Raw genomic sequence first — 11,090 nt, 5'->3', positions numbered from 1 at the left:
TTCCTCTGTCAGTCTGAACCCTTGAAAACTCAGCCTATCAAGCCAAACACCTAAACCTCCATCTTTGAAAACTTTTAAAATCTTAGGTGATCTTCCTGCAGCATCCGTTTACTTGGCTTGAATTGCCACCATTTCTTTTCTCTCTCAGGGACATTCATTTTGCACTTCCTTATTTTTCCTCCTTGCCTATTTTTCTCTTTATATAATTATAGGGAAGCAGCAACAAGGATGAGATTGATATTAATGGAGTGAATTTTAAGCACAGATATCAGACTCTGTAATTACTAGCTTAGAGTAAAAGTGCTAAATAGTCACTTTTAGTCTTTGAATTGTAGTCTTAGCTTCAATTCTGAAATTTGGGGATGTATGATACTGATACTATGCTAATGAGTCTCCAACTTATTTACAAATTAAATAATACTAGAAACTCAGCTTTATTTAGGTATTTATTACAAGTAAGATAACTATAGCTTTGAAAAAAATCAAGTATTTATCCAAAACCACTCTTAGGTAGTTAGAGACTTGCACAATTTGTATTCTTGTCTATTTCCAAAGCTTTTGTGTGATTTTTATCCAATGCTTTAACATAGCCCATAAGAAAAACTCCTTTCAGACATCACAAGGACAGGCTTCTAATAAAATTCATCATGTTTGTGTAATCTGGATAAGGACATGCAAGAAGCCAAGTTTATAGCAAACTATAGTCCTTGGTATTAATAGCTGACCATGGCTGGTTAAGGCAAAGAACAAAAATATCTTTCCATAACCAACATTTCCCCAAAACAGGTTCTCACTGATTTATCTATGAGTCCCTCTTTATACCTGTTACACAAAGACATGCATTTTCCAATGTTTGTTTCAGCAAATACTTAACAGCAGCTTTTACATCCTTATTCCTTAAGCTATAGATTATAGGATTTAGCATGGGAGTTACTACTCCATAAAATAAAGAAATTAGCTTGTCTGAAGTTTGAAACTTGTCTTTCCCAATTACGTCTTGGGATTTGGGTTTTGCATACATAAAGAAGATGGTACCATAAAATATAATCACCACAGTCAGATGAGCTGAGCAAGTGGAAAAAGCCTTGCGTCTCCCTGTGGCTGAGTTCATTCTCAAGATGGTGAAGAGGATGAACATATAGGAGAAAAAAATAACCAACACTGGAAGAACCAGGAAGGCCATGTTTGATATTACCATGGTAATAACATTTAGTGATATGTCAGCACAAGCTAGTTTGAGGACAGCTAAGATCTCACATGTAAAATGATTGATAATGTTATTCCCACAGAAAGGCAGTCGCATGGCAAGAGATGTTTGCACAATTGAATTGATTCCACCAGACATCCATGACACAGAAGCCATCAGTACATACACCCCCTTGCTCATGATGATGGGGTATCTCAGAGGGTTACAGATGGCCACATAGCGGTCAAATGCCATCATGCCAAGGAGGAAACATTCTGTTGATCCCATTGCAAATCCAAAAAACATCTGCACTGCACATCCAGAAAAGGAAATGTTTCTTTTCTTGGAGATTAAGCTTGCCAGTGTTGAGGGGACAGAAGAAGATGTATAGCAGATATCCAGGAAAGAGAGGTTTCCCAGGAAGAAGTACATGGGTGTATGAAGACGGGAATCAAAGATGCTTGCTATGATCAGAACACCATTGCCAATTAGGATTACTAGATACATAATTAGGACCAGAACAAAGTAAAAGCTCTCAGTCTTTGGATATCCAGAAAGACCCAGAAGAAGAAATTCTGACACAAATGTTTGATTAATCTTATCCATGTCATTAAATTTCAGAATGTCAAAAGAAAACCTAACATACAATCTTCCCACTGTTGAGATGGTACTTTGTACCATTTATTAGAAGACATTAAAGAGCATTCTTGCTTGAAGCCCTCACATTGTTATCTTCAATAATGTGTGCTACTAGAAAGCAATAAAATTGGGAATAATGGAAGCATGTAGACTTCATCATCAGCATAGGCATATCTATCCATGATTAGACACATGTACAGAAGTTACCTTTCTGTTATGGAGGACACATTCTTAAGTTGATGTTTCTAATAATTGGCAATTATTGGAAATGATAATTTCTAGATAATTAGCAATTTCAAGCCTGAGTTCTTCATTTCTTCTTCCCCAGAAGTGAACACTGGAGAGAGAGAGAGGAAAAAATACTCAACAAAGACTAGACTTATTATTCAATGATTAACAAAATGGTCAAAATTTCATATTAAATTTGTTTTTCTTGATGTTTGTCTTTTTAATGACTGACACTGCCTACATTCTTGGTTAGTTTAATTGTATATTTTACCAATGTTTAATCATAGTAAATTTAACATCATCACCTGAAATTTAACATCTTATTAAAGCCATAGTTAGTTGTTGACTTCATATTCTGACTGTTCCTATGACAAGACTGTGGCACAGACTAGCTCCATACAAATGTGATGGAGAATCTTGGTAGAACATTGCACCTCTCTTTACATATTTTATTCTGTAGCTTCAGAGTTCATCTTGAAAATTTCCTTGTTTAAGTCAACCTCAAAATAGTAATTTTATATAAGCATGAATATATGTGTGTATATACTGCTACATTTTTTACAAAATACAATATTCTTATTATCCACATTTTTCCACATATAAGAGATAGAACTTGATTGAGATTAACCAGGCAGTAAATAATAAGATGAAGCTAAGATTTTTTTATGCCAAAAACAGTTCATGTATTTGCTACTTTTTATGTCTCCATGAAGCACCTGAGATACTGAAAGCCTTTAGATTCTATTTTAGTGTTTTTGAGAACAGGACCTGGGATTCTGAATATCTCATTAGTGCCCCAAATGATGCTTATGCAATTAATTCCCAAAACACCTGAGAAGCAAGACTTTAATGGACACAGAGTTGGTGAATTACTCAGATGTTTCTGATTCAAATCAATATTCTTTTGCCTTGTCATATAGATTGGCATAAGAACCTGGAAAAATCAAGAACATAATCACTTTTTGTTTTATAGAAAACTCCAGATTGATACCATACTGTTAAACACTCAAAAAAATTGAAAGATACATTTTAAAAGCAGCATGTATACTAAAATACTACAGTAGTTTTAGAATGTTATTAACAACCTTTATTAACAACCTATTATTAACAACCTACCTTGAAATCAGTCATATTCCAAGCATAGTAAAGCTACGTAAAAAAATAATGTGAAGTGTTGCCATTATGAATTTCACAATTCAATGAAGAATTTAGGGAAAGTACTTATGGAAATGTATTACAGATATATTTATGTACTGAATCTTGGGTTAAAATTACAGATTTTCCCAGAAGGAAGAGGTCCATGAGAAAAAAACATGCAAGAAGACATTAGGAATAGTTTCAAACTTAGGTTGGATCTAGAAACATGGAAAGGATTAGATAAGTTCAGAAGAGAAGAGAGGAAGGAGAAACCCAAAAGTCACAGGTTGAACCAAAATTAGGAGTAAGAAGATTGGTTTACTCCATTTTGGACAAAGGAATTGCTGTGAAGAAGCCATAGTAAGAACATCTGGAAAGGAAATTGAATCAGGCATGTAAAGAGCCTCTGAAATCAGAGAGAGAGACTATGCATTGCTTTGGATGGGGGTAGGGGACCCGCATTAGAAAGCAAGAACATGGGTAAGTGTTTAGCCCATGACTAACTTTAGTAACTCTTCAAGTTTGACATTATACAATATATTATGAGATTTTTTTAGCAGAAATGTATTAAAGGACTTAATATATTTAGATTAGTGGGGTTGTAACTAATTGGTGATTTATTGGAAAATTTTCTTTCTCTAACCACCACAAGATTTGACTCTGGTAAAAGTCACAAGTATAGGCCTTGCATAGACTAATAATTTTGAGAATTTCAACATATGTGACTCGTGTTGAGTGATAGTAACTGGGAAAGTTGCTAGCGTAAATATTAGTTGGAGTCAGAAGTCCAAGTCAGTAGAAAAATTCTCTGTAAATGGAAAAATTTAGATAAGAATACACAATAGAAGTATTTAAGCTTTGAAGAGAAAGAAAAGCTAGGGAATATACAATCTCATTCTTGGAAATGAAAAAACTGAGCTCAAAGGAAATTGCTAATTTTCATTTATTCGGCTTAAAGACACTACTGGAAAGAAGGGAGGGAGGGAGGGAGGATATTATTTCATTGAATTAGCTGGATTTTATTGAAGCAGCCTGTGTAATATTTTGTGTTGGAAATGGTCCTCTAGGCTGAGGTCAGTGGATAATAATGGGCAAGATCCCAAAGCCCATTATCTTTACATTATTATTTTGCCTGGCTGATAGCATTAAAATTTATATAGAAATCATATCCCAATAACAGAGAATGGTCAGTCGAACCACAGAAAAATTAGAGTCACAAAAATGAATTGGCTGTATTCATTCAACAGTACCCAGAGGAACTGGGCAATGATTTTAGATTTATTCTATACTTCTGTGACAAATCAAAATTCTCTTCAAATAGGAATCAGAAAATGGTCAGGGTATGCATTGGATAAGGGACATGAGTACACTTACAGTTCAGTCACAAATGCAAAAGAAAGCAAAAAGAGATTGACTTACTAGGAGACAAGAAGATGTTACAAGTCTCTGGGATCCAAGCCTGGGAAGTCTATTGTCTTCCTTTCCAGACAAATGTCATAACAATGTAACTTATGCTACTTGGACTCCTTTATCTGCCACCTGTCATAAGCCTTCCCTTTCTGGACTAGAGCTCCTTCAACAATTCACATTCACCCAGAGCCAGGCCAGTTTTTCTGCCTTTAGTTTTCTTCTGTTCCCAGCACTTTAAATTGGTCACTTAGTATATTGAGAGATGACAATAGACAAGGGAAAGCAGCTTGGGTCTCTCCTCCACACCTAAATCCAGCCCAGTGGCTACATATAGTAGATGGGTTTTAACTGAATACATAAAAGTTTGCATTCTAAACTCAAGCAATTTACACATGGTATTTGTGAATTCAAGTTCAAGGCAACTTTACATGCCAAATTATTCACTTGCAAAAGGCTTTAATTTTTCTGTCTCTTTCTGTCAATTCTAACAAGATTCCATTTATCACCAATTTATTCACTGCAAGCACATTAGGGTCACCTAATATTCACTGAAATGTACACAGCATGGGTTTAGCACAATGGAGAAGTGCCTCAGACTAGAGTCAAAGTGTTCAGTTTGAATTTCTTTGTTTTTAATTTTATAGCTATCTCATTTGTAAAATACTTTAATTTTGTTGCATGGAATAATGAGTAAATAATAATAACACATGGAAATTGCCTTAAGGATTACAAATATTATGGAAATAATAATTAATAATAGGGACTGGGGGAGTGGCTCAAGTGGTAGAGCATGTGCCTAACAACTGCAAGGCCTGGAGTTCAAATTCCATACCACTACAAAAAGTAATAATTAATAAAAATATTACTGGTGGAGTGGCTCATGTGCTAAGAGTGCCTGCTTAGTAAACATGAGTTCAAACTCCAGTGCTGAGGAAAACAAAAGTAATTTTCAGCTGCATTTAGTGAAATAAATTAGTACCTAAATTTTTCAGGTTATTTATATTATAAATACATATTTACTATTAGCTTTAATTATAAATTGGGTTTAATTGAATTAAATTGTGGTACAGTTTCTGGTATCCAAGACTTATCTTTATAGTAACAAATGACTTCCACCTCCTATCAGAATCAGGTACACTTTCCATAATATTTATGTCAGCATTCTCAATTAAGGTCAGGCTCAACAAACGATGCCCAATTTCACAGATGTGGAAGAGTAAATGTTATGTAACAGTTACTATAATTGTTCCCCTATTCCCAAAGTTGGAGTGAGGGATCTATGGAGTAGAGAAACTTCTGATGCGATGGAAACTGTGCCTCACAGACCCAATTAAGAGCTGTGCTGAGAAAGTATTGTGACTGAGCTAAAGCTAAATAAGAGAAAACCTTCTCCTGCCCTTGTCCCTTGGGCAAATGTTCACCAAGCAAACTTTATGAAATGCTACAGCTTTTTAGTTTAAAATATATCTACTAAAGCAAAAGTAATTTAAAGAGCTTAATAATGTAAACCTACTACTAAAATGAAATGCCATAATTAAAGAAATGATTGAGGGGCTGGGGCAAGGCTCATGTGGTAGAGCACTTGCCTAAGCACAGTATCACCACAAAAAGGAAGAAAGGAAGGAAGGAAGGGAGCGAGGGAGGGAGGAAGAAAGGAAGGAGAAGACGATCTAGATATTGTGGATGAAACAACGGATAATCCACTGTGAAACAAATGCATTGTCATTTAACTTTTTAACTTAAATCCACAGGACAATAGTGAATCCCTATGTTAAGGTCAAAACAATTTTTTTTCCCTTTAAGTCCTTAATGAATAATTTGGGGGCTCAAATTCAGGCCCCAAACTGATAGCACACTGTTGAATTAAAACATTTTAGAAAGTCTATTACACTATAGTGCCAATACACTGAGGGTCAGTATAAAATTTCAATGCTGAAAATAACAGTGTGTTTAGCAAAACAGGAACAGTATTTATGCATGCATATAGACACAAATGCACATAACAGATCCTAGTATGTGGACATTAAATATAAAAGGAACATGCACGTATTGTTTTTTTAAACTTAAAGTAATAGGATTTTAGTGCTGGAAGAATTCTGGGGAAACAATACAGTAGGTTATCTCTTTTTATAGATGAATAAACTGAGATATGAAGTAGTGAAATAACATTTCAAAGTTGCACAGTAATATTTGTGTACAATTTGTGTAACAATTGTAAAAGTCTAATGGCTAGCATAATAAGTAAATAAGACCACTATAAATCTAAAATTTTTACAAAGTACAAAGACAATTCAAATAAATATTAAATTAAAATATGTCCAGACTTTTTATATATTTTAATTTAGTGTCATAGAAGTTTTAGCCTGAAAGACATAATATGATATAAAGTAGCTGATTCCTCTTTGTAGTTGTCATGACAACAACTACAAAGTCTAGTGTCTTGGTGGCAAATCTCTTTAGAATGTATTTTGAAATAACCTTTCATCTTTGAAAAATAGGGTTTGCTTATTTTTTATATTTTAATTTTGAGAATGTTTTCTAATGGCCTATTTATTAAATTATTTTGATCACAAATATTTGCTGGACACCACCATGTGTCAGCTCTTCTCTGGACACTGAGGACACAATGTCTGAGATAGCATTTTCAAGGCTCTAATGGCTATGAAGACAAATTTGTATTAAATACACATAACATATAATGGTCAATTTTTTTATGTGAGAAAATAGTACTTTTTACAAAGCTCTCAAAATAGCAACATATTTGTAATGAATATAGTTTAAATAAAATGTTAGAAAATATCATTACTTTAATGAAGTAGATTTATATTAAGATTTTAGAATCAAAATCAAAATGTGGAATATAGTCTTAAACATCTCCATTTATAAAATAATGAAAATGAAATAAAAATAAATTATATGTTCATTCCTTTTTCTTTCCTAAGCAGAAAATAGGATGCTTTTTTAAATCAAATATTGATAATATTGTATTTTTTATCAGATTTATTTGAACACCAAGGGAGTATTTCAGTCAAACAATACTTTAATCTTCATTTATACTTCATTTCGTTCATAGTTACACCTAGCAGAATCTTGGAGTTCATAAAATATGTTCATATCCATAATTACATACACAAAAGAATGCGTCTTTAAAAGAATGAAGTTGTTACAAACCCTCAGGATTTAAACATAGTGGGATAAACACTGTGAATTTGATGAGTAGTTGAAAATGATGTACAATATTACCATGTCTCTATATTAATTTCCTGTCCCTCGCATTAATGTGGTTAGTAACTCTAAAAGATCACAAAATATTGCATTAGCATTTAACGCTTTATGAACCACATCAACATGGAAATTAATATCAAAGCTGTATATATTTACACCAGGGTATGGTAAAGATTCACAATATTTCTGTCTGATTTCTTTCTTGATTAATTCCCTAGAATATTATCCATTTCATTTTCCTCCAAAATGGACCAGTATATAAGTTCAGGCACTGAACTAATTCTCCTCCCTTTCCCTCTCCCTCTCCCACCCCTTTCCCCTCCCCCCTCCCCCTCCACCCCCTCCTCCCTCTCCCTCTCATTTTTCTCTCCCTCTTCCTCTTATCTTTCTTTCCCTCTCCCTTTCCCTCTCATCTTTCTCTCCCTCTCCCTCTTCCACCTTTCTCTTTCTGCTTCCTTGTAGTCCTGAGGATTGAACTTATATTTCATGCATTCTACCATTTGAGTCATGCTCCCAGTTCTTTTATTTTTCCAGTTTATTTTTCAGATTGTGTCTTGTGCTTTCCCCTCCCCTCCCCCCAGGCTGGCCTTAAACTTATGATCTTCCTATCTCCACCTCCTGAGCAGACAGTATTACAGGTCCATGCCTATTGTTCTTACTTTAATTTGAGCCTAGTTTTGAGTCAAAGACAAGGTAGTTTGGCAAAATATCTTGCTGTTGCTTCGGTTTGAAATAAATCATTTAAGTAATGTGTTTCTCCAGCAGTTTATTTTAAGTTAAATGCCAATAAAATGTCAGATTATTCTTTCATCTGTTGTTCACCAACTCAAACACTAGCAGTACTGGTAGTTTATAAAGAAAAATATAAAACAAAACCTCAAAAAGGTGAAAACTATAAACACAAAGAAAGTAAAAGAAATATAAGAGAGGGTTGAGTGGCTTCAAAGACAAAGAAGTATTACTAGCTGAGAGTGAATCAATCCAATTTAATGTTATAATTAATCAAACATGGCAAGAAATTTGAAACTCTCTCCCTGCCCAATTCATTCTACAGAACTAATGGAAATGTGCAGTTGGTCTGTGTGCTACATTACCTTAGCTACAGCTTATCAGTTCTCAACTCACTGTTAATGGAGAGAGCGTGGTAGCTGTATGTTTATCTCCATGTCCACCTGGAGATGGAAGACTGATGCTGTGTCAAGACAAGGATGAAATGTCCTAGTTTGTGATAAACAATGTGCTATTTAAGGTCTGAAACTCCCCTGGGGACACTCTGTATTAGCTGTTTATGATAATGATTTGTATATGGCTTAAATTTCTGCATGCCAAAAATTTAAGTCCATGTCCAGTGAAGTATAAAACAAAAAGAACTTCTTATCAAATTTGAATCTTGGTTTTCTTGAGAATTATTTTCTTTTGTATCTTGGTGTTTAGCACTCCCAAGAAAAAGTGTATACTGTATGTTCGGGAATGAACTCTGGTAACTGGGACTGGAGATTTTTGGACCTCTCTATGTGTGGCTGCTATTTTAAAGGCTGATGTGCTGTTTCTTTTACTTTTATTAAAAACTTATGTGACTAAATACCCTTTGAGTCTCATCACAGAGCATTCTCAATTATCCACTTGGTGGTGTGAACAGGATCATTAAGACAATCCTAATCTCCATAACTTAAGTGAGGATTTAGGCTTTATTCAGAAGAAAGATAAATTAAGGGAAGATGAGAAACCTGAATAGTATACTGGCTCCCAGGCCACCAGTTATTTAATGTCACTTATAAGGGGAGGAAAAACTTATCAGGGGATCTTGTAAATGATAGATCCAAAACCAGGAATAGTAACTAAATGCATTAACAGCAAATTCAGGTGGATGAAAATTCATCTAAGAATATGTTATCTTGGCTGCTTTAGCAAAAGTGAAGAATGACTCCAAGACTGTCACCAAGTATCCTATCTGTAAAGAGGAGGGACATGGCACAGAAGGCAGTTGGGAAGATATTTCTTTGGTTGGTATATGACCTCCACTTAACCAATAATCAATACAAGGATCATACAGCTTGGAGAGAGTGAAAACTGAGATACATCTGAAATGCAAGGATATTATTTAAAGAGATCAGTCATGTAGATAATTACAATCAAGTTACAGTTAACCCACTATTAACTTAGATTTTATGCAATAACGAACAGGGAGCTAGTTGAATGGGAAGGCTTGCCACAGTCTTACTTGGCATCTTCAATTATCTGCAACCTTAAAAGATCTAAATAGATAGACAAACTTTCAGTCTGTTGAGATGGGTCAAAATGGTGCTATACAAAAGAATACCTTAAACAAAGAATTGTCAAACTTCACTTAACTTTAAATACTAAATCTAATCATTTTCCTAAAATCACATTCCTAAAATGTCGAAAATGTAAGAAAGCTTGCATGGGTTATGTCATGACATGAAAGTATCCCATAGGTATTTTGCTTTTGACCCAGATGACAAAGGACTCCAAATGCTAAAGCTCATTTGATAAACTTATTTTAGGGAGAGGTGGAGTGAGAGAACAAGGCTACATGGACCTACTCACTTAACTCTCCAACATGGAACTTAATCATGGGGAATCTATTAACATTATTCAGAAGAAAGAAAATTTTTAAATAAAGATAGGAAACCCTAAAGACAACTAAACCAAGTGGAAGAATTCAGTTCACTAATTTGAGGTGGAATGAAATCAAAGTAATGCTGGCTTCATAAACATCACTTAGAAGTAATATCTCCTCTTTAATTTGTAGGACAAGTTTGCAAAGAATTGGCATTAATTCTTCTTTAAATTTTTGGTGGAAGTCACAAGTGAAGCTAAACTTTCTTTTGAGGAAGATTTCTGACTACTGATTTCTTCTTATTATTTATTACTAATCTGTACATATTTTCTATTTCTTTGTCACTCAGTTTTGGTAGGAATTTATTAGTTTCTTCTAGATTATTCAATTTGTGAAAAATTATTATTTATGTAATCTCTTATGATCTTTTGTATTTCACTGGTATCAGCCATACTGTCTCCTCTTTCATCATTTCTAGTTTTGCATATTTGTGTCTTTGCTCTCTTTTTTAGTTTAGTGAAATGTTTGTTACTTTTGTTTATCTTATCAAGTATGATGTTGCATATAGGTTTGTCATAGATAGCCTTTATAATGTTGATGTACATTCCTTCTACTTCTAGTTTTCTTAGAGCTTTTATCATGAAGTGGTGTTGAATCTTACCAAAGGCTTTTTCTGCATCTATT

At 34.1% G+C, this 11,090-nt stretch overlaps 1 protein-coding gene across 1 annotated transcript; it reads right to left on the bottom strand.

The window, feature by feature from the left end:
* Positions 1-802: 802 nt before the first annotated feature.
* LOC109675316 (olfactory receptor 13C4) lies at positions 803-1,825 on the bottom strand. Its single transcript, XM_020152055.2, has one exon. The coding sequence runs from the start codon at positions 1,790-1,792 to the stop codon at positions 803-805; it is 990 nt and encodes a 329-aa protein (XP_020007644.1). The 5' UTR covers positions 1,793-1,825.
* Between the last annotated feature and the right edge of the window lie 9,265 nt (positions 1,826-11,090).

Source organism: Castor canadensis, chromosome 13 (assembly GCF_047511655.1).
Source record: "Castor canadensis chromosome 13, mCasCan1.hap1v2, whole genome shotgun sequence".
In the NCBI taxonomy this organism is placed as follows: Eukaryota; Metazoa; Chordata; class Mammalia; order Rodentia; family Castoridae; genus Castor; species Castor canadensis.
The sequence above is the reverse complement of the archived record's forward strand: the minus strand, read 5'-3'. Positions and strand labels throughout refer to the sequence as shown.